The following is a 22857-nucleotide window of genomic DNA, read 5'->3' on the forward strand; positions in this document are numbered from 1 at the left end:
TTTCGAAAAAAATTTACTGCAATTTTTCTCTGGTGACCGTAAAGTGAGAAAAAGATATCTTGCGTTGAATATCAGTACTCTTCATTCATGAATAACAATAAAAAAGGAAATAAACTTATAAGAATTAAAAATTTGATGCATTGTTATACACATAGTTCATGGCTTTGAATATGTACACACGAGAACATTTTGCGAGTCTCAAGTGTTCCTCCTCTTACACTAATATGTACATCCATAACGTAATCGACTACATATGTGCCGCGCTCAAAAAAACTGTGGTTGTGTACCCGTCAAAAAAGCAATATGTGTGACAAACTGCTGCTAATCTTCATCTTATTTCCAACAAGAGGCAATTAGTTTTCGCGAGTCTCCAAAAAAAAAAAAAAAGAAACGGAAACGCATGCACGTCAGCATCCTTCCTATTCGCAACCCTGTGAGCACTAAACGAGCAAAAAACAAGCAGTTGCCCTTTGAGCAATTAGTAATGAGATAGCCATCAGTAATGCGAGTGCAAGAAGCCAAAACCACCCGCGGAACAAAACCCAAACAGTACCCAAACCGCCACCTGCCCGTGCGCGCGCCAATGCGCGAGCGGTAGTATATAGACGCGCCGGAGCAGACTAACTCTAAAACAAACCATGCAACGAAAACCGAGAGAGGGAGGCGCGCGAAAAAAATTCCCTGTATTCCTACATAGTGGCAGCACGTGACAGAAAAGAAAAAGTTAGGAAATTGGGGCACTTTTTAAATGCACAGACGGCGCTGTAAATATACTGCCTCGACCATTTTGGACTTGTTCGCGGCATTATATATTTACGTCATTGACCCTGAAAGGGCTAGAAGGAGAACTTATGCTTAATCTTTTCACTGTGAACGAGGAACCTGTAATGGTTTTGAAACATCACTCTCCAACATCTTGACCCTCGTGCTTGACTTGGTCTTGCATCATGACACCTGACCAGATGTCAAAATACGTTACTTTCGCTTATATCCTCCCACAGCAACAGAATTTCACAACAGGTCTGCACCCTGTGGATTATTCATTTTGCCGCATTGTGTCTTGATAAGTAGAGCAGTTTATTTTGCATCTCTTACTGCTTCATTTTTCAAGAATGCTACAGTAGGTTTACATAAGTGGTTGCTGTTATGGTGTCACACAGAATGAATGCTGTTATCATAAATGTATCATGAACGAATTTAGGACAACTGGGCTGAGCTTGTTTGACATAGTGTGGGATGGTTTATCTTTGTTCTTGATTTTGCCAGGAAATTGAGCTGATAAGCTTCCTGGCCAGATGCATTGCCAAAGGCATAGCAAAGGACAGGTTAGGAGTGACAAGAAGACAGACAAGGTGACAGACAAACAACTAGCCCCTGTCAAAGCGTTACTTTCTAATTAGCTGATCATTCCTAATCCATTGGCACAGGGGCCCACTGCCATGGTGTTGCTCAAGTACTCAATAGATGCACTGAAGGGGGACAATAAAAAATGATTTATTTTCATAGTGCTCCATAAAGTGCACTGCGAGGAGAGAGTGGCGGCATAAGTGGACAGATAGCTAAAGGTGAGGCTAGGCAAGGTGCGGCTGGCCACACTTGTCGAAGGGGGGGGTGAGGACCAGGTGACGCGGGTGCAGCAGAGAGATAGAGGAAGGAAGTCACGGGTGGCACGTAGCATGCTGTGCCCAGATGGACGGCGTGGCGGGAGAGTTGCGGAGTACGGTAATGAACTGAACGTTTGCAACGGACATGGTGGCCTGTCGTCGTTCGTAACAGCACAACATTTGGGATTGCTTTCTACAGCCCAAAAAGTACGAAAAGTAAGATATTGAAAAGGTGTTCCTTATTTCACGACACTGCCTGAAGCAAATGTCCAAATAACACAGCGCAGTCCTGGCAAATCCACTTCTCTGCTTTCTTCATGCTGTAGTGGCAGCACATATTCGCAAACAAGCAGGCTTGCCGAATATTTCGAATATATAATGCTTCTTTTGTTACTAAGAAAATTCTTCTGAAGCCAAAATAAAAATAAATAAAAATAAATTTGACCAGACTAAGAATAGCCACAAAAAGCAGTAGCAGCTACTGAATCGTCACCTGTTGAACCTACTGAACAAGTCATCTGTTGATACCTCTATAACCAAAATAAATTACAATAGTCTCACTCTTTCTGAGCCCAACGAAATTGCTAATGCTTTCTCGCACTACTTCCGTTTATACTAATAACAACCCACATGCACATTTGCCTAATACTTTAAGCCATACGACACAATCATTCTTCCTGTTTCCAGCTACACCAAATGAAGGGTTTCCCATGATTGCTAGTCTTAAAAATACAAGGCCTGGCATAGATAAAGTTTGTGTAAGGCATTTAAAACTGGTTGCACATTTAGTTTCTGACATGCTCAGTAATATTATTAACCTTACTTTTAACCCGGCTCATTCCTTTCATTTTTAAAATACGCTAAGATTATTCCTGTTTTTAAAAAAGGGTGACAAACAAACAGTTGTCTACTTATTACTGACCAATTGCAATTCTTTCCTGCCTTAGTAAACTCATTTAAAAAATTGATTAATGTCTTAATAACTACATAACAAAGCTTAAGTTGCTAAGAAACAACAAACTTGGTTTCCACCCTTGAAGTTCCACTAATATAGCTGTGCTCTCTAAATAACTACATAAAAAACTGTATCGATTCAGGAAACTTAGCCGGATCTGTTTTTTTAGGCTTCACTAAAGCTTTTGACGCAGTTAAACATCAAGTCCTGTTCAATAAACTTGACTCTTATGGTATAACTGGTCCTGCGCTATCATTCTTAAAAAATTACTTACTTGACCGACAATACACAGCACACGTAGCAAGTACTTTCTTTGTAACAAAATGTATTAACTAGGGTCTACCACAGAGCTCAGTTCAAGTTCCTCTGCTTTTCTTTCCATATATTGGCATATGTACTTGTTTTTATCGGGCAACTACGTTTGACTGCCTAACAAATGTTATCGCACAGCGCAGGACGCGCCTGCATGTATCGGAAGTTTCTGGAGTGTTATCGTTGGTTCCATCCACTGTCTGTCACCGAACCTTGTGTAACCTGATTGCATGTATGCGCAACAATAGTGTTTTACTTTGTGGAAGGCGCGTGGTTCCCAGCGATTACTCTGGAACATTTGATGACTGATGAATAAAAGCCGACGCACTTGACCTGCTGATCAGATTTCTGACGATCGCTGACTGTGTTTGCCACTATCATTGTGCTTTAAGTGTAACTTGCTTTTGAGGGCACAAGTTCGCCCAATAAATATTTAGTTTTGCCATTTACAGTTTTGCAACTGTGTTCATCATAGTCACCACCACATGACAATATTAATGACCTTCCAGATTCTCTTACCTCCTCCTACTACAATCATTGTATTTTGTATTCAGATGACACAACAATATCTTCATCAGATAAATCTATACTGCTCTTACATCAAAGTTAAATATTGCATTGAGTAACACTATGAAATGGTGTTGCAACAATTACTTAGTTCTTAATCCTCTAAAATCTAAATTTAGGTTGTTTAAAAGTGTTTGAGGCCCTTAGCTTTTATTCCTGAACTAAAGCTTTCAAGCTTTAGTTCCATTCAGTTCCCACTTGCAACAATGTTACTTTTCTTGGCATACATCTCCACGCTAACCTTACATTTCGCTGTCACTTCCAACATCTCAAGCAGAAGACTGTTTGGTATCTGCACGTTAATAAAGCTCACCCCTCTTTTTTCTCGTGAGGCTCTGCTAGCCTTGTATGTTGCTTTCATTACTAGTCGCATTAATCACGGGGTCGTTTCATGGGGCAACATGTACGCTTGGCATTTATCATCAGTTCAACATATCCAAAATCAGTTAATACGCATTACATTCGAACCCACTTATAACGATACCGGTTTTAACAATATATCGGTTATAACAATGAGAAGCTGCTGCATCGTCAACTTTTGTATGTTTTCTATAGTGAAATAGCCCCCTTACTACAATGCCCCGATGCCGCATTATCGGTTATAACAATGAACTCTGACTGCTAGATGTCTGAGCCGAAAGGCAGTGAAATGCAAGATCCTTGAAAAGAAAAAAAGAAAACGAAAAATTCGAGCCGCTGCACTTTAGGCCGGCTGCTCCAACAGCCGCCGCGTGCTCATTTTTCAGCCAGCTCTGCGCAGCTCTCTCCCATCGCCCTTCCACCCCTCCAAACACGAATGGGCTGCACCTATAGCTCTACACTGCCCCAAGCTCCGAAGCACGGATGGGCCGCACCAACTACGCCGCTCGCAGATCGCTCGTATGTTGCTCTGTTGTTCGCTGGTCAGCGCAGTTCTGCAAACAGCTTAATAGCTCGCGTTCGTCTTTGTTGGTTGCATCGAAATCGTTCCTGGCCATGCAGTTTCTCAGCCTCGCTTGACTCGCTGCCTAAACGGAAGATGGCTGATCCGCCCACTGATCATCGGCAATGCACGACGTTGCCAGTGAAAAGAAAGCGCATGGCTTTAAACTTGGAAACTAAGTGCTTTTAACCAATGATGCGATCGTTGCAAAGTTGCTTGCATCAGATAGTGACGGCGGTGACGGCAGCGATGACGCAGTAAGGCAGGCTAGACTGCCTCAACGTTGTCCTCACAGGAGGATCGGTAGATAATTCAATCCCTCCAGGGCTTCGTTTTCACGAGGAACCTTCTGCTGCACAACATAGAGCACGTGGATGTGTTGGAGAAGGATGTTGGCAAGCTTCGCCTAAAGCATGCAAGGCTAATGGACATAGGCTTCTCTTGTGCAAGCCAGTGAGAAGTACATGGCGAGATGCTTGTGGCGATCTCTCCTCAGCGTTTCTTCTGGATTTCTCAAGGCTGCCGCAGCAGCCTTCTCGCAGTGTGTAAAAGTTTCCTTTCAGGGCCACCAAAGTGATGCCTTGGCGGTGCTCGCATATCACTTGCCACCCTTGACACCCCTTTGCAGTTGTTACAGCAATGCCATGCTTTAATGCCGACAGCTGTGGCTTGTTTTACGCTCTCAGAGCGCCCAGGAAGCAGTTAAATGAGTGAACACAATCAGAAGCCAGATGGAGGAAGGTGGTCGGGAGGGCCAGTGGCCTCCCCGTCATTATAGTTTTCTCACATCAGCTCTGCTGTCCCCCTATTTTGATTTTTTCATGCAACCTGGCTATAACAATTATTGGTTATAACAATGGAATTTTCGTGGCACTTGAATATTGTTATAAGTGAGTTCGACTGTATTACTTCTAGCTGCATGCAATCCAATGCCTCTGTGTAACTTTGCTTGTACATTATCTTGCCTGTTAATAATTTGTTGCAGTTTAACATAGTCGTCTTATTCCATAAGTTGCTTCATAATAACCTTACATTTCTATTCATTGCAGTTGGCCTTTTGCAGAAGAAAAATGCAAGCAGATTTGCAGCTAATAACGATTCCTTGTTACCCATGGTTCATACCAATTACATGTGCATTTGCTGCAATTTCTCTTAGGAATGAATTACCATTAACAATAAATTTAAGTAGTTCTCCTGAAATCTTTAAAAGTTACCTTAAGTATAATTTCCTGTGATGAGTGTACTATGATCCTGGCGGGGCATCTAGAACTTCTCTCTCACATGCCACTTTTTGTGTTTCGTCCTTGTTGTTTTCATCCATGCCTTTTCCTGGCTTTCTTTTATGCCATGCTGATCATGTTTACTTGATTTGAAATGAAATGTCTAATAATGTATTGAATCTGTCAATTTATTTTGTAATAATGTTCATTTGCTGTATGTAGATATCACCATCAATGTTGTACTATTAACTGAGGGTCCCACTACAGTTCTTGCACTTTGGTACCCTCAGCTGTGTATTTGTGATGTTGTGTAATTACATTTTTGGAACAAATAAACCTGAATATCTGAATCTGAAGCCACAACTCACGTGAAATGATAAAGCAGACAGCATCGCTGAGATCGTCTTAAAGTGTGGAAAACACTGTAGATCGAATTTGCAGCAACAGAGGACACCACTGCATTTAATTTTGCAAAGTTTTAGTAAGATGCCAACACATTCATGGCAGTTAAAATGATGCTTTCCTCGGCCTGCTTACATACATATAACAACTGGAAAGTGTACCTCCACCTGCTAATAGGGCAGAAAGAGGTTTTGCTAGACTGACACTAGCTGCCTTTAATTTTCCAAAGCAGGCAAAGTGCACTTATGTGGCACTTTAAGTTCGCTTTCCTCTATTGTTCTCAAAAATGGCATGTACACATCTCTTTTTCACTTCTAGGATGGTCAGGTGCTCGAATTGTCACAAGTGAATGACATAAGGGCTGGCGGAATACCAAAGGTATGTTTCTACATTTTCATTCAACACCTTTCTTTCGTACATGCGTATTATTTTTTGATCCACCTCCATGTTAAATGTATTAGCACAGCAGACCCCGTCATGTCAAGCCTACTTGCTATGTCTATGTTCAAAAGCGTACTGCATGAAGCAAAGCATGCTGTCATAAATTGTTCCACGTGCTTTGTTTTCCTATCTCTCTTGATTAACCAAGCAAAGGGGGCCTTTGCGGTGATTTCATATGTGTGCAGTGTTTCACACAAACCAAGGAGGCCAGTGTGCAAGTGCTTGCTTTAGTTTTCACCAAGCCATGCAATTTTTGTGCAAGGAGCTTGGGTTGATTGCCGAAAGAGGTGGGTCTCCCACTCTGTAACACACCGTGAACACATCGTGACACACCATATGCGAAACTCCTTTCTTCCAACCATTTTTACATGGGGTGCACAGGTTACTGCATTAATGATTGTTAAGATAGCATGCATGTTTGCCAGAGTCATTTTCATGCAGTAATGTTTCACACATTGCAAATGTTAGGGTTGCTGATCTGACCTAGATGCACAAGCAAAGAACTGAAAGGGCAACTGCAACAAAATTTTTGTCCACATAAAATGGCTAGATTTAGATAGTGTATATATAGATCAGCCTCTGCGCAAAATTTTACATTTGAAGTAGTATGAGTGAATGCATCATGAAAGAATCAGAAAAGTAGATGTTTTTAATACCGAAACGTAAAAAGCACCATCATTACCGCTCACCAGAAGTGATTCATACTCGGAGTTGGCTCATAGTTGGTACGAAACTCTGAATAATACTTGTAGGCAAGCAGCAAGATTACAAACACTTGCGTAAAGAGTAATGTCTGCTAAATGTTTTTGTAGTGTACAATTTTCTTAAGGCTGCGAAAGTCACTGGGCATGGTGTGTTAGAAGGCGCTGCTGACCCTTGGCTGTTTGCTCTTGCCTTGAGCACGTGCTGTGTGGTTGCTTGCATGTCTAACGTGAGGCATTTCTTGGTTCATCCCTCTGTGCATACGGGAGTGTGGGTATACTGGGGCCACAGCTTACCCTATACGTGTGTGCAGGATGTGAGACTACTGGCAGAGCTGAGCAGCAAAAACCGGTACGGCCTAGACGAGGTTTCACTGACCATCTGCTCAGGCACGGACATGGTCAACATCAACTACACACATGTCGTCTGCCCAGATCCTGAAACAGCCAAGGTAGTATGCATGGTGCCCTTGTTTTATAACTATTTAACACTTTACATACACTGCTCATTTATGCAGGTCTTAGACTTTGTACAGTTATGCCACGTCATATCATTGTGATATAAAGCAGTGTCACAGTATTTATTCAGATGACTTGCTACATAATTTATCCCAGGCACACATTAGTCATAACATCAAAGACTTAGGTGCTCACTGTCTGGCATACAATGCATTTTCTCTGCTAAAACATCTTAATCACCATAGTCACTGGATGATTATCTGTGCCTGCAGACAGTGGTGACGACTTCTGCATGAATCCGCTTGATGCATTGCGCATGTTGAGTCACTTCTAGGCTGAAGACGTTAAGGAGTAGATCTTGCTGTGATGTCTCCACCATGCAGACTTGGCTAAATAATGGCTAATGCAGATACACTTTGCAGTCAGATTGTCAGGACTGCTTCCTTTGTGTCACTGGACTACGAGGGGTTACATGTCTCCCTTACCAAGTCGTTTGAGAATTATTGTTCTCCATAGGCAGTATTGTACAGTAGAATGTTGGTGTTATGATTATGGCTCATACAAATTTCGGGGTGATACAAATTTTTTGTTGGCCTCACCCAAGTTCCATTAGAGTACAACATGCTAGAATTCTAATTTAGTGAACTGCTTTTCATTCCTTGCCGTTTGATACTAAAAGACGAGGCCACCGAAAACACTCCACGGTGAGGTGGCACGGCACGGACAGCACGCTGCTGTTGTCAGTCCAGCTAAACGGCCGCACAGCGTTGTGTGGGTTGCCAACCTCGCCTGCTAGCTGCGCCTTCGCTTTGCGAGCACAGATAGCGCAGGCAGCGCAAACATAGATCGCAGGACAGGCTGGGATGGGCTGCACCAGCCATGCCATTTTTTTTTCTTCTCTTTGTGTTCGCATTTGTACACCGTGCCTTGTGATAGCTATGCTGTTTCAGCAAGTGCCTTCAAGCAAAGAAATTTGTCTTGCAAGTGGAAAGACCTCCCCTCTGAAGAGAAGTTGGACATTTTACACAACGTGGATGAGGATCCAAAAAGAAAAGGCATGGAATTTGCAAAAAGGCTAAACCACCATCGACATTGTGCATAATCGTTGGACAACATGATCAAATAATGAAGAATGTGCTCCGCTTCAGCGTAGACACGAAGGAGGCAAGTAACGCCCCCCGCATTAAGAAAAGCCAATGAGATAGCACTTTCTTTGGGCATTGATGGGTTTCAGGCTTCTGGTGGCTGACTCCATCGCTTCAAAGCAAGGCATGGTCTTGCCTGCAAAATCGTCGCCAACGAAGCAAAAAGAGAAGAAAAAAAAGACGACCAGTCAGTCGTGAGCGGTTGGACTACCAAGTTTATTTGATTAATGCTATCGAAGCAGTGCATAATCGTGCTGCTTGCTTCATTCATTCTTATTCATGCGATATCAGCTTGTCATCCCTTAAAAATGAATCTGGTCTGCCCACTCTTTCGTCTCGCCGCAGGATCGCCACACTATCACTTTACCACAAGTTTTATCACAGTTCTTTCAGCCATCCACCTTACGTTGCTCCCGCCGCGCGCACCTCCCCCCCCCCCCCCCCCCCCCCCGCACGGGCCATCCACTTTAAGTCGCCCGACCCCGTTCTGGCGCCACAACTTTTTCTGCATCATTTTTTGGCCGCGCAGCTTCAGAATGCAATGGCCTTCCCCACGACATTGTTTCAATCACCTGTCCATATTCAAAGTGCATCCATACCCATATACCTGTCTTGTTAAAAACATGTGGCATTAGTAACATCTGTGTACCACCCACCCCTTATGTAACACCCCCTTGTGGGGTCTTTAAGGAAATAAAGTGAAATGAAGTGAAGTGAATTGAGACTATGTTGCTGTTGCTCATCTTGATATGAGCCCCAAGACGTGTTTAACGCAGATGAGGCAGACCTGTTTTTTAACCTTCAGCCTGAGAAGAGCCTCTGCTTTAAAAGCCAAGTATGTCGGGATGGGCATAAAAGCAAGGAGAGGATCACCATTCTATTCTGCTGCAATTCTGATGGATCAGAGAATTTTCAGCTCACTATAGTGGGCAAGCGTTAAGCGGGAGAATCGCCTGCCCTGCATTTACTGGGCAAGCAAGAATGCTTGGATGACGGTAGCCCTGTTTGAAGAGTTCTTTTCGCTCCTCGACCGAAGGATGTCAAGTAAGAACAGAAAGATTTTCCCGAATGTTGATCAGTGTGCCGCCCGCCTTAAGAAGACAACGCTTCAAAATGCAAAGGTAGCTTTTTTTACCCCGAATACAACATCTTCTTAAAAAACTTCTTGTGTGGTGCCTACTCGCTAAAATTAGTCGTAGCAGCAAAAACTTGAGAATAAGCCTTCTGGATGCGCTGCACCTCATTGCCATGGCTTGGGACTGGCTCACATCGGTTACCGTAGCCAACTGTTTTGGGAAGTGCGGCTCCTTTAGAAATTCCGATGTAATGAATGCCCCAAGGGCCAAAGGAACCAGCAATCAAGGAGTGGAGTGGTCTTCACGCCGTGTGCTCCGTGCAAGATTTTCTCGCAGCAGATGTGAAGACGATTTCTCACGACTTGCGGTGTGCACACGGTCAAGGATGAAGGTGACGTCCAGCGAGAACAAAGGTGACATTGACAGGAACAATGATGAGGAGCCACCACAAGCAGCTGAAATGCTGTATGTTTTGAGGCATGCCAGGGGCACAAAAGAAGGCAGCGATGGTACTTGCGAGTGTTATTATGCATTTGGGAAAAGTCTGCTGGCTTACTTGATGAAAAAGCAAAAAGACATGAGTGATTTATTTACCTGCAAGTAAACTGTTTGTTTTTTGCTCCACTCAGTGAAAAGCTTGTCAGTTTCTCTAACTTTAACTCCCGTTTTTATTTTTTTTAACTGATACGAATTTCGGGTGGTACGAATATTTTTCACGACTCCTGAAGATTCACACCATTGAGATTCTACTCTATTAGCAGTTCTGTTTTAAACCGGATAGCAAGAAATGCAGTAGAAATTCTTGAGTGTTACTTTGAACAGCGAGGTTGAGCAGAGTTCTTGAGCAGTTGTTGGGCAGACTTACCAGACACTCGTGTGTGTAAGAAGCTGCAAAGCTCAAGCAGAATGCAATTAGGTCCATTTTCTCATTGGAGTAAAACCACAACACTTGGGGCTTTTCAACTGAGATAATATTTCATGATTTTCACATCCTTTACTCTATACAAAACTAGATAACATCGATACCTTTTTCTATATGCTTTTAATTTATGTTTAAATGAATTCTACTTACAAAAGTAGGATAGACAGTTGGCATTGCTGGCACCTTAATGAGGTGGGCGAAAAGTTTGGCTTATATATGAAAAGAAGATTGCAGCAGAATCAAAGAACTAAGCAAAACTGCAATAAATTAAATATGCATTTCAAGCTTTGCAAACACCTGTAGGGACTTTCAGGTGACATGAACAAATTTCTCTTTTTATCAGTTTATAGAGGAACAATATGAAATGAGTTGTTGCTCCATCAAATAGCAGGCAAATTTCTCTAGCTATCTGAAAGAGTTTTGGTGTCAAGATGCAAGGGCACAGGCATTTTGCTCTTTTGTAGTTCAAGGCAGTGTGCAAGCATAATTTTGCAATTAAAAACTTGTAATAAAATGAGACACTAAACATTATACCAGCAAAGAGAGGGTTAGCATGTGTCCTGTCATCCTCACTTTTCTGGTCCTTTTCACTAACGTTTGGTCTATGGCAGAACCAACTTGCCCCACTTCTCACTCTTGCAAAATAAAAATTCATATCTTTCCATCAAGTTGTAAGGGATTTGTTGCATGTAGTAAACCTCCCATGCAGGGTTGAAAAATTTTGGAGGGCTTTTCACGTGCCAATATTTCCAAATATGTATGTGTGCAGTGTACAGCAGCTGCTGTGGCACGGGTGTTCGTTGATGCCATTCGTGCTGAGGCACCAGACTTTGTGGGCATGCTGTGCTCTCTCATGTTCCCTGACATTCAGTCTTTTCCACATGACTATCATGCCTCCTGACATCTGGCTTCCCTGCATCACACATGCTATGGTGAGAGTCGATGTTGTAGTTATGCAGCTTTGATGAGAAATGGCTTCAATATTCCAATGCTAGTGCCACTTGAAAGCGTGAATAGCTCGAGCGGTACAGGAAGTTGCTTTCACTTTTTGAGCTGCAGAATGTTGGCACTTGGAGACTGACCATGTTTTGTTATTGCACCCCACGGGACTGCTCTGAAAAATGCTGCTCATATGGCTTCAGAGCACAGCACTAAAATTGCAGAACACAATCACTCTGACATGGTTCCATTCACGGTACTGAACCTGTAAACAAAGCCTCAGGGTTTGGTATGGATAAACATTTGCTTGGTATCTCTGCATGGCGAGTCTAACTTCCTCGATCCCTCAGGATGTTTCGCCGAAAAACTGTTCGTTCTGCTGTCAGTGTAAGTTGAAACCCTGAAAAGTTGTAAACGACTTGCTTTTCTTTCCAATTTCAGCTGCATCTGTAGCAGGGTCCGAAATGACAATACATACATGTACGATTTTCCCTACTGAGAAACTGGCTACTGAGCAATTGCACAGCGCACTTATACATAATTATGCAGAACAGAGGTTCCGATCACCTATTCTCAGTTTGCATTTCAATTTATGCCAACTCTTCATTTATCGAATAGCTGGCATTTTATAGAAGGAGCAATGAATGCCCCTTTTGTATGTTGGTGCTGCTGTGTTTGTTACTGAGAGACCCCACACATAGTATACAAAGTCTCCAAAGTAGTAGTAGTACTTTTGTTGTAAAAAAGAGGAACAAAGGAGGTAAGAAATAATCCGGTGGCCATGAAGAAGATCCAAGTGAACAGAAAAGATAGGAGAGAGGAAAGTCGTAATAGGTGTAGAGAAAATAAAAGAAAGCTAAATGGAAAAAAACGCACTGGTCAACTTGTTGTACTCTTTTTAGACTCCTGAATTTTTCTCACAATGCCTTCTCTACAGGTGTGGCAAGCTGGCCTGCGCAGCATCACCAACAACATCAAAGCCAACAATGTGTGCCCCGCCACCTGCCTTGAAAAACAGTTGAGTCAGATTTTTTTCATACCATGGGCTCCATACCACTGACTTAACGCACCCACAGGACTAGTAGCACAGTTGGCATCGAAAATTTATGTGAATAGGAGTTTGACAAAGAGAATATTTTCCGAGTGTGCACACTGCCTGTATTTAACATTTGCTACCTGTACATGTGTACGCAAATAACATAGTGTTGTACTGTTGTACAGGTTGCAAGATATACCTGGCCTGACATTGGATTTTTTGTTGAACTTGAAAAATTACAAAGTTTTGAAATTCACTATACATTCTAGTTCAGCAGGTAATTGATTGTTCTGTGCCAAGGAAGCTGGCAGAATGCAAAGCAGCTCAGTATTTTCTGTAATGTCACAGTATGTTTACACAAATGTTGTAAATTACTTCATAATAGTACTAGCTCAATAATGCCAAGTAAATCAGATTTACCGGGATATCATAATTTAACAGATAATAATATGCTGCTAGTACAAAATGAAATATGAACTTTTTTAAATATCCAATAACATTCTGTCATTGTAACAAATGGGGGATTATTGTTTCTGGAACCATAAAGTTATTAAGAAGCTCAAATGACTTTATGCATGAAAGTGACTTTATCCAATGTGAAGTGCATACGCGGAGTCTACATACATCTGTTGCTTTGATAAATGCACTTCTATATGTCCATCATTTGTTTTGCATGGTGCCATGCACGAGTGTGGCTGACATAAGACTGATTCATGAACAAAAGACTCGACGTCTCCCATGTGATGTCCAATGCCATTGTATCATTTGATATGTTGTGGCACACCATGGAATGGATTGACATACCACTATTGATTACACTACAAATTTCATACACACATACATTACTCATGTACTGTATACAGTCGAACCCACTTATAACAATATTGAAGTGCCACGAAAATTTTATTGTTATAACAGATAAGCGTTGTAACCAGGTTGCATGAAAAAAAAATAGGGAAATGGCAGAGCTGTTGTGAGGAAACTATAATGGTGGAGAGGCCAGTACCCCTCCCCACCACCTTCACCATCTGGCTGCTGATTGCGTTACCCGTTTAACTGTTTAACTCTGCTTCCTGCGTGCTTCAATTGCGTGTAACAAGCTGCGGCTGTCGGCGTTCAAGAACGGCACTGCTATAACAACTGCAAAGAGGAGTCACGGGCATCAAGTGACATGCGAGCTCCACCAAGGCATCGCAGCCCCAAAAGGAGCCTTTTAAAAAATGTGAGAAGGTTGCCGCGGCAGCCTGTCAGCTTCAGAAATCCAGAAGAAACGGTGTGGCAAGATCATCATAAGCATCTCACCACATATTTTTCACTGGCTTGCGCAAGAAAACTCTGTCCGTCAGCCTTGCTTGCTTTACACAAAGTGTGCTGACATCCTTCTCCAAGGCATCCAGGTGCTCCATGTATTGCAGCGGAAGGTCCCTCGTGAAAATGAAGCCCCAGAGTGACAGAATCATCTGCAGGGTCTCCTGTGAGGACAATGTTGAGGCAGCCTGCCCTACCGCGTCACCACTGTCATCGCTCTTCGATGCAAGCACGTTCACGATGATTGCCTCATCAGTTAGAAGTTTTGATGTTTCTAATGCATTGTCCACATCTAAAAACGCTTCGAGTCCTGAAACATCCTCATCAACTGCGGACCAAAAGTTCAAGCATCACTTCATCAGTAGGATATTCACAGGCTTTGTATAAGTCACTGCTGCTTGGGACAAGGCATGCTTTCCTAAAGCAGTTCCACACTGTAGAAGCACTTACTTCGGACCATGCACGGAAGATAAACTGCACAGCCATCAATAGATTGATCTTCAATTCTGATTGCTCCCTGCTTGTCCATGTGGCCATGTCCATCAACATGACTAACTTGTTCAAGATGCGGCGACGATGCATGGCCTTAAAATTGGTGATCATGCAGGCGTCCATGGGCTGCAAGCTTGCCGTCATGTTCGGGGGCAGGAAAAAACTTCCACGCTTTATAGCTTGGGCATGGAGTCGGTAGGCACTACAATTACAGTAATCCCTCATTATAACGAAGTCAGTGGGAGGGTAAGAAAATTCGTTATAAGTGGTAATTCGATATAAGTGACCACTCGAGAAAAGCTAAAGCAGTCGAGCTATAATTGCTCCACAACTGCGAGGAAGTCAAAATTTATTGTATTCAGTGAAGCAAAACTTTATTTAGGTGAAAAAAAAAAAGGCAGTGAGCTTTAGCTGTTTCAAGTTCAGGGTGTGAGCAACCCCTGCTCTAACTTTACGAAGCATTGCATGAGGACGTGGTCGCCGCCCATGCATTCAACCTTATTTCGCAGCAGGCATAGGTACTGCCGCATCTGCACCATAGTTGGCACTTCACGTGGCTCTTTGTCCGCTGGCTCTTCGTACTCGTTGGGGCCACCAACAGCGTCATTTACGATCTCAGCATCCGTCACTGGGGCGACCATGGGAGCAGCAGCGTCAGCCAACACGAATGTCTCGAAGTCGCCTTCTACCTCTTGGCCAGCAATTTTATGAACAGTCTCGTACAGATAGCTACAAGTCTGGTCATCTTCAGTCTGGTCATCGTCAGGGTCGCTTACGATGGCGCGAGAGAAGCCGGTGTGGCCAGAGCAGTTGGCGACCTTCGAAGGTGCGAGTTCTTTCCTTGAAAAGTTCAGTAAATGGATCGCACCAAGCAAATCAATGTTGTACCTCTTCACTGGCGTCGTACGCTAAGAGCATGCGCTGCAAAAGAGCCTTGCGGTACAGCTTCCGGGTTGTCTCAATGATGCCTTGATCCATCGGTTGCTGTACCGTGGGGGTGTTTGCAGGATAAAATTTCACAGCAATCGCCTTGAGGTTGTCGATCTTCCCATGGCTCAGACAATCGTCAATTATGAAAAACACTTGCCGATTCTTTGCGTCAAACGGTCTGTCCAGAAGGTGCACATAGCCATCAAATATAGCAGCAGTCATCCATGCTTGCTTGTTACTTATGTACCGTATTTACACGATTGTAAGTCGACTCGAATGTAAGTCGACCCCCCCATATCGCTTGACCGGAAAAAAAAAAAAAAAGAACCCGAGGGCGCATTCGATAACGAAAATTTATTAGTAGCTGACATGGTCACTGGACTACTCGTCTTCACTAGTGCTGTCATCGTCATCGTTGCTGCGGTCCCACAGCGCGTCGTGGTCCAGCGAAATTTCAAATTTGGCAAACGACCGCACCAGGACATCTTGCAGAACAGCAGCCCACGCCAAATGCACCCAACCACACGCAGCCGTCAGGGAGGCTCTCTTGACAGGTCCGGTTGGCGTAATTTCGCAGTCTTCTGCCGCCAGCCACTCGTTGTACTCACGGCGGAGCAGAACCTTAAAATTAAGGCGAAGGTCCGGGCTCGTTTCATGACCACGTCGCACTTCAATGGCAGGGACCGATCACGCATTTCAGCGACGTACGCCGCAAGCTTAGCCTACAGCTCCGGAAAGCGTCCAGACTTCGGCACATGGGAAATTTCTCACTTGCCGCCACAGGGTGAAAATTTCGCTTCGCTGCAGTCGCCACTCTCGCACCACCCGTTTAGAAACATCGAAATTGCGGCCCGCTGCGCAGTGATTTGTTTCTTCGGCGTAAAGGATGGCAGCCCTCTTGAACGCTGCTGTGAACGAGTGCCGAAAGATTAGTGGGCCTGCAGCACTCATGACGACTGGGGAAGCGTAGAAGTAGCACGTAGCCGAAGTGGAGCGCGTCAAGAAGTTAGTCAAACCAATACCAATGCCTTTAAACAGAGAAAGAGAAACCCGCGAGCGGTGTCTGCTCTTCCATGAACTACCGATACTCCCCGCAAGCGCCGCCGTTCTGAGGGTGCCGCCGCAAATGGGAATAGCGGCGCTTTTATCAACTATCGACACCCCCATGAGTGTTGCATACACTGTAAGACTCTCGAAAATGTTGAAAAACCCTTCCGAAAAGCAAACAAACACGCGGGATAGCGAAAAGATACGGGTAGGGCCATAGAGCAAACATAAAATTGTAACTACGTTGTAGCTCTCGTTGGTATGGCTTTTTTTGGCGGGGCCATGTTTTGGTTTCGATTGTAAGTCGACCCTCCAACTTCAGACTTTCAAATTTTAAAAAAGGGGTCGACTTACAATCGTGTAAATACGGTAGATGCATTCCTTGGGAATAGCTGCATTTTGGAAGCACTGCTGCTTCTTCTCCTTCCCCAGTATCGACAACGGAAGCTTGTCCTCGCTTGTTGCATTGGCACCAAACAGCACCGTGACACGCTTCTTGCTGTGTTTTTCTCTGGGTGAGGATCCGCCAGCGGTAGTGAATGTGTGATTCTGTAGCATCTTGTAGAAAAATGCAGCCTCATCTAAGTTATAGGTGTTTTTGTCTTCATACTTTTCCAGTCCAGCTTGGAGCCGATGTTGGCGCCACACGTCTAGAGTGTCACGGTTCATGGCTGCGCTTTTGCCGATTGACTTCAAGGTCACGCCATGTATTTTCTTGAACCACTCAAGCCAGCCATTCCTGCACTTGAAATCTTTATGGCCCATTTGGAGGGCAAGAGCTTTGGCTTTTGCAAGAAGTGCCGGTCCATGTACAGGGAGATTTGCACTCCTGGCATTTTTCAGCCACTGTAGAAGTGCACATTCAACTTTGGGTTATTTCGAATCGCGATTCCTCTTTCTCTTCACCGAGAAGCTCTTTTCAAAGCCATCCAGCACAGCTTCCTTGTTTTTTTAATACAGTTGATAAAGTAGGCGGCGGTATACCGAATTCCTTCGCAATGTCAGTTTTCTGCCAGCCACCTTTTTCCACTTTGTGGGATGTCGTGTCTGCTGAAGGACGAATCACAACATAAAAACGTAACACTTCTTTATTCGACTAACGATGGCAGCGGACGGGCATACCAACGCTACGTTCATCCCAGTAGTGGAAGGTAGAAGGCGGTCTTTCTCAGCCAGGCAGCCTGTTCTTATAGCCACCGTCAGTGACGCATACCTCGGGTGACGTGGCGGTGGTGCTATGTTTTATCGACCATGCTGTCCAGCGTGCAGCTGTGTTATGCTGGGCCAGATGATAAGAAGACGGAAGGTGCGCAGAAATGTGCGCGAGTGTGTCGCCACAACTTCTCTTATCAGCAGAACTTTCTGTTCCAAAGTCAGACACTTTCACCCAGAGACTGACGGAGCCATTCATCACTGTAGACCACAAAAGCACACGCGAGGCATGCCTAACGAAGCACTCCGAATGACACACAATCACATGGCCGTCAGCGCCAAAGTTACTGAATGCGGTGGGCGATGCAGAAAGCAGAATCTTCTAAATTTCGTCAGGGCAGGCACGCACCCGGAAGGGGGGGGGGGGGGGGCAGGCCTCCTTGCCCAAGCCACCACTCCTCACACATTTTTAAAGTGCCGCCAAATCAATGTTGAGACTTGAGAGCTATTCAGTGGTCAACATTTTCCTGCCGTTTTCAGTCCTTTTGGATGGTGGTAGTTATCGGCATCTCTTGGGGTCTAAGGCCAGTTTTCTCATAGATTCGGTGCCTGCGCGATTAACTCAAGATATGTTCAGTTGTCACCATGTATTCAATGGTCACGCGCATTGCTGTTGCTTCGTTAGTTCAACCTTCTTTGTTTAGGCTGATCCAGGAACCAGGAAAGGGATTCGGTTCTTAGTCAGCTGGTCGGCATGCTCGTGGAACGAGTTTCAGCCGGAGAAAATGCCAATTGCGTTGGAACTTTTCCTTTTGCTTCATTATTTCCTTGAGTGATGACTCGCTGCGATGCTGGCAGATCCCTGGAACCACATACCTGCGATATGAGTTAGGTAAGGTGGAAAATAAAATAATGCGAAAAAACATCCATCATCAAACCCTGCAATAACCCTTAAACTCATAAGCAATATAACTGTCACCTGTTACCTCGTCTGGTTTTTTCTTAATTGTACAGCACTTTTCGTGCAAAATTGGTAACAGGAAACAAGAGTCACAAGGAGTTGAGAAATTAAGCGATCTACTAAGGGAGAGAGCCAAGGCAACAGCCAAACAGGAAGGAAAAGCAAAAATTAACAAATTTAACCAATGTTTATGAAAATATTGTTACGGTGAAGGGAAGGAAGAAGTTGGATTGGACTAGACGAAGAAGAAGTCTGGCAGTTGCCTGAACGTCATTAACATCAGTTGTAAATATACATTATTTTACACTCGTGGGCCTGCTTTCTTCCTGCAACATTTTGGTGGAGGTGCGGGGTACAATCACGGAACTTCGCAGCGGACGTCATCTACCTGCCGCCACAATGGCAAATCAACCGACACAAGCGACAACGCCTCAGCAACCCGTGCCAGCGGTCATCCTCACTCATTCGCGGGACCCAGGGACATTTTGGGGCACGGACAACGCCGACGTCGAGGACTGGCTAACGATGTACGAGCGAGTGTGCGACAACAGGTGGGATCCAACAATGATGCTAGCAAACGTGATATTTTATCTAAGAGGAACTGCGAAGCGATGGTACAACACACACGAAGCTGACCTAACGAGCTGGGATGTCTGCAAAGAAAAAATGCGAGACCTGTTTGGCAGACCTGTCGGTCGTCAGCTGGCAGCAAAAAAAGAACTTGTGTGCCGCGCTCAGACGTCCACAGAATCCTATGTCATGTACATACAGGATGTGCTGGCCCTCTGTCACAAGGCTGATGACAAAATGACCGAGGCAGACAAGATTGGTCACATACTGAAAGGTATTGCAGACGATGGCTTCAGTCTCCTGATGTGTAAGGATTGTGCCACTGTGGATGCAATTGTAAAGGAGTGCCGGCGCTTCGAACAAGCGAAGGGCCGCCGCGTCGCACAAACTTTCGACCGATTGCTCAATACCACCGTGACATCTTCTTGCGAAGACCCGCCGCGGTTCGTTCAGCCCGCAGGACCGGAAGATATCACGCGCATCGTTCGCCGTGAGCTTGAGGCCATGGCTCCGGCTCTAGTTCGTCTCGACTGTCGGGAAAGTGTGCCCACTATCTCCCTCATACAAGTGGTCGTTCGGGAGGAAATAATAAGTTTGGGCATTCCATCTCTCTGCTCGGTCCGCCAAACAAACACCTACCAGATTTCTCCGGCCGCTCGCTCCCAGATGCAAAGCTTTCCGCCACCTCATCGCAACCCAGCTGACTGGCGCACAGCGGATGATAAACCCATCTGTTTTAATTGTTCTGGTATTGGACACATCGCCCGTCATTGCCGCAACCACTCGTCATAGCGTCCTCGGTGGTCGTCTCTGAGTCACTACCGCCAAGTACCAGACAATCGTACTTTCTCGCCCTATACACTGACTAGGAACATCAACGCCGACAGTGCTGCACCAAGATCTAGCCGCTCCCCGTCTCTGCAATGTCGTAGGTCCCATTCGCCTCTCGTTCACCGCTCTTCGTCCCCTTCTGCAACCGTTTGCTTCGCTTCGGGAAGCTAGGCGGTACAGCTCCTGGAGGTGAAGCTGCAACTACGACCCGGCCCACAAATCCTCTGTTGACCCTGCCTACATGTAGAAACCTACCGGACATCGAAGTTGATGGCGTTCCTGTTAGATCTCTCGTTGATACAGGAGCGCAGCTTTCAGTTATGAGCGCTGCTCTCTGCCGAAGGCTCTAGAAGGTTCTGACACCTGCCGTAATGGGCACTGTGCGAGTTGCCGATGGGAGTACTTCACCTGTCCTTGGAATGTGCACAGCACGTGTGACCATTGGGGTCCATTATACCGTTGTTCTATTTATCGTCCTTGAACACTGTCTGCACGACCTAATTCTCGGCCTCGACTTCCTTTCGAAACACTCTGCCCAAATGGACTGCTCCACAGGTGTTGTACAGTTGGATCTGCCGCTTCCTGCCAACACAACAACTTGTGCTTCACACCGCTTATGTTCTGCTGAGTTCGCAAGGCTGTCTCCACAAGCGGTTACTAATGTCCTCCTGACGCCCTGTCCTCCCGTACCAGAGGGCGAGTACGCCGTGTCGCCGCTTACTGACGTGGTTTTGTCGCGCAATATTGCCCTGCCGAGCACCTTAGTCCGGATCCGCGAAAACTGCACTCGCATGCCCATCCTCAATTTTGGATTTTCGTCTCATGTGCTGCCACACGGTATCGCCATAGCGCATATCACTCCTTTGGAAGAATTTGAGATTTCTTCTTTGACCTCTGAATCCTTCGTCAGTACCAGCGGACCTTTGTCACCCACTCCTCCGTACTCGACGCCTGCGGACGATGTTTCTAAGATGATCGCCCCTGACCTTCCTTCCGAGCAAACAGCAGCTCTTCGTCACCTCCTGTCATCTTATCGGGACATCTTTGATTTAGACGACTGTCCGCTTGGCCAGACATCTGTTGTCATGCATTGCATCAACACTGGTGACGCCAGCCCCATTCATAGGTGGCCGTATCGTGTCTCCGCAACAGAAAGGGCGATCATACAAAAAGAGGTAGACAGGATGATGGACAAGGACATCATTGAACCTTCAAGTAGCCCGTGGGCATCACCAGTTGTCTTAGTAAAGAAGAAAGACAACTCGTGGCGCTTCTGCGTTGACTACCGTCACCTCAACAGGATAACAAAGAAGGATGTTTATCCCCTGCCTCGCATTGATGACGCTCTTGACTGCCTTCACGGATCCCAATACTTTTCATCAATTGACCTCTGCTCCGGCTATTGGCAGATTAGCGTCAATGAGATGGACCGCGAGAAAACCACCTTCGTCACACCGGACGGTCTGTACCAATTTAAAGTCATGCCCTTTGGTTTATGCAATGCTCCAGCTACATTCGAGCGCATGATGGACTCTCTCTTGCGCGGCTTGAAGTGGTCTACATGCCTCTGTTACCTCTACGATGTGATTGTGTTTTCGCCGAACTTTGAGAGCCATCTGTGGCGCCTCACAACCATACTCTCCGTGTTTCGTAGGGTTGGCCTTCAGCTAAACTCCTCCAAGTGCCATTTCGGTCACCATGAAATTAACATGCTCGGCCATCTCGTAAACGCTGCCGGAATCCAACCTGATCCACAGAAAGTTCACGCCGTGCGAAATTTTCCTGTACCTTGTTCAACAAACAATGTCCGTAGTTTTCTGGGCTTAAGCTCTTATTTCTGGCGATTTGCGAAAAATTTTGCCGACATAGCTCACCCTCTCACTGACCTTCTTAAGAAATACATCTCTTTCTCTTGGGGACCACTGCAGGAGAAAGCGTTCTCTACCCTGATTGAGCGGCTTACAACTTCCCCAGTTCTGTCACACTTTGACCCTTCTGCGCCAACTGAAGTACGAACTGACTCGAGTGGTCATGGCATCGGTACTGTCCTCGCTCAGCGTCAACAGGTCCAAGACCGTGTCATCGCTTAGGCTAGCCGGCTTCTTTCCACGCCCGAGCGAAATTACTCCATTACTGAGAGAGAATGTCTCACGCTCGTATCGGCGGTCGCGAAATTTTGGCCGTACCTTTCCGGTCGGAGCTTCTGCGTCGTAACCGATCATCACACCCTCTGCTGGCTCTCCTCTTTGAAGGACCCAACTGGACGACTTGCACGTTGGGCCTTGCGTCTACAAGAATATACATTTTCTATTATGTATAAATCAGGGCGCCTGCATAAAGACTCTGACTGCCTGTCCCGCAATCCCGTGGATCAACCGGACGATACCGATGCAGACTCGGACATCAGTGTTCTATCCCTCTCCGGCTTCCTCCATATTGGCGACGAGCAGCGCAAAGATCCTGTTCTTCGAACACTTATGGAACGCCTAAGCTCCTCGCCCAATGACCCGTCCCTCCGGATGTTCACCTTGCGCGATAGAACTTTATACCGTCGTAGCGTTCGTCCTGACAGCCCGGAGCTCCTCCTAGTCGTTCCCAAGCACCTTCGACTAGCCGTGCTCCAGCAACTTCACGACGCTCCTACTGCTGGACATCTGGGCATCACTCGTACATACGACCGCCTGCGGCGACGCTCCTTCTGGTTCGGCATTTTTCGCTCTGTGCGCCGTTATGTCGCTTCTTGCGACCTGTGTCAGCGCCGGAAGACGCCTGCTATGCTGCAACCAATTGATATCCCTACAGAGCCCTTCTACCGGGTGGGCCTAGACCTCCTTGGCCCCTTTCCCATTTCCATCAAAGGAAATA

General features: G+C 45.4%; 1 protein-coding gene across 1 annotated transcript in view; it reads left to right on the forward strand.

Moving 5' to 3' along the window:
- LOC142568039 (1-phosphatidylinositol 4,5-bisphosphate phosphodiesterase-like) overlaps positions 1-22857 on the forward strand; it is a 272674-nt gene that overhangs the window by 60099 nt on the left and 189718 nt on the right. The window contains exons 5-7 of the mRNA XM_075678120.1: positions 6301-6360; positions 7439-7576; positions 12603-12682. Coding sequence (XP_075534235.1) covers positions 6301-6360; positions 7439-7576; positions 12603-12682 — 278 coding nt within the window. The remainder of the gene's footprint in view (positions 1-6300; positions 6361-7438; positions 7577-12602; positions 12683-22857) is intronic.

This window comes from Dermacentor variabilis, unplaced genomic scaffold (assembly GCF_050947875.1).
Source record: "Dermacentor variabilis isolate Ectoservices unplaced genomic scaffold, ASM5094787v1 scaffold_16, whole genome shotgun sequence".
NCBI classification, from domain to species: Eukaryota; Metazoa; Arthropoda; class Arachnida; order Ixodida; family Ixodidae; genus Dermacentor; species Dermacentor variabilis.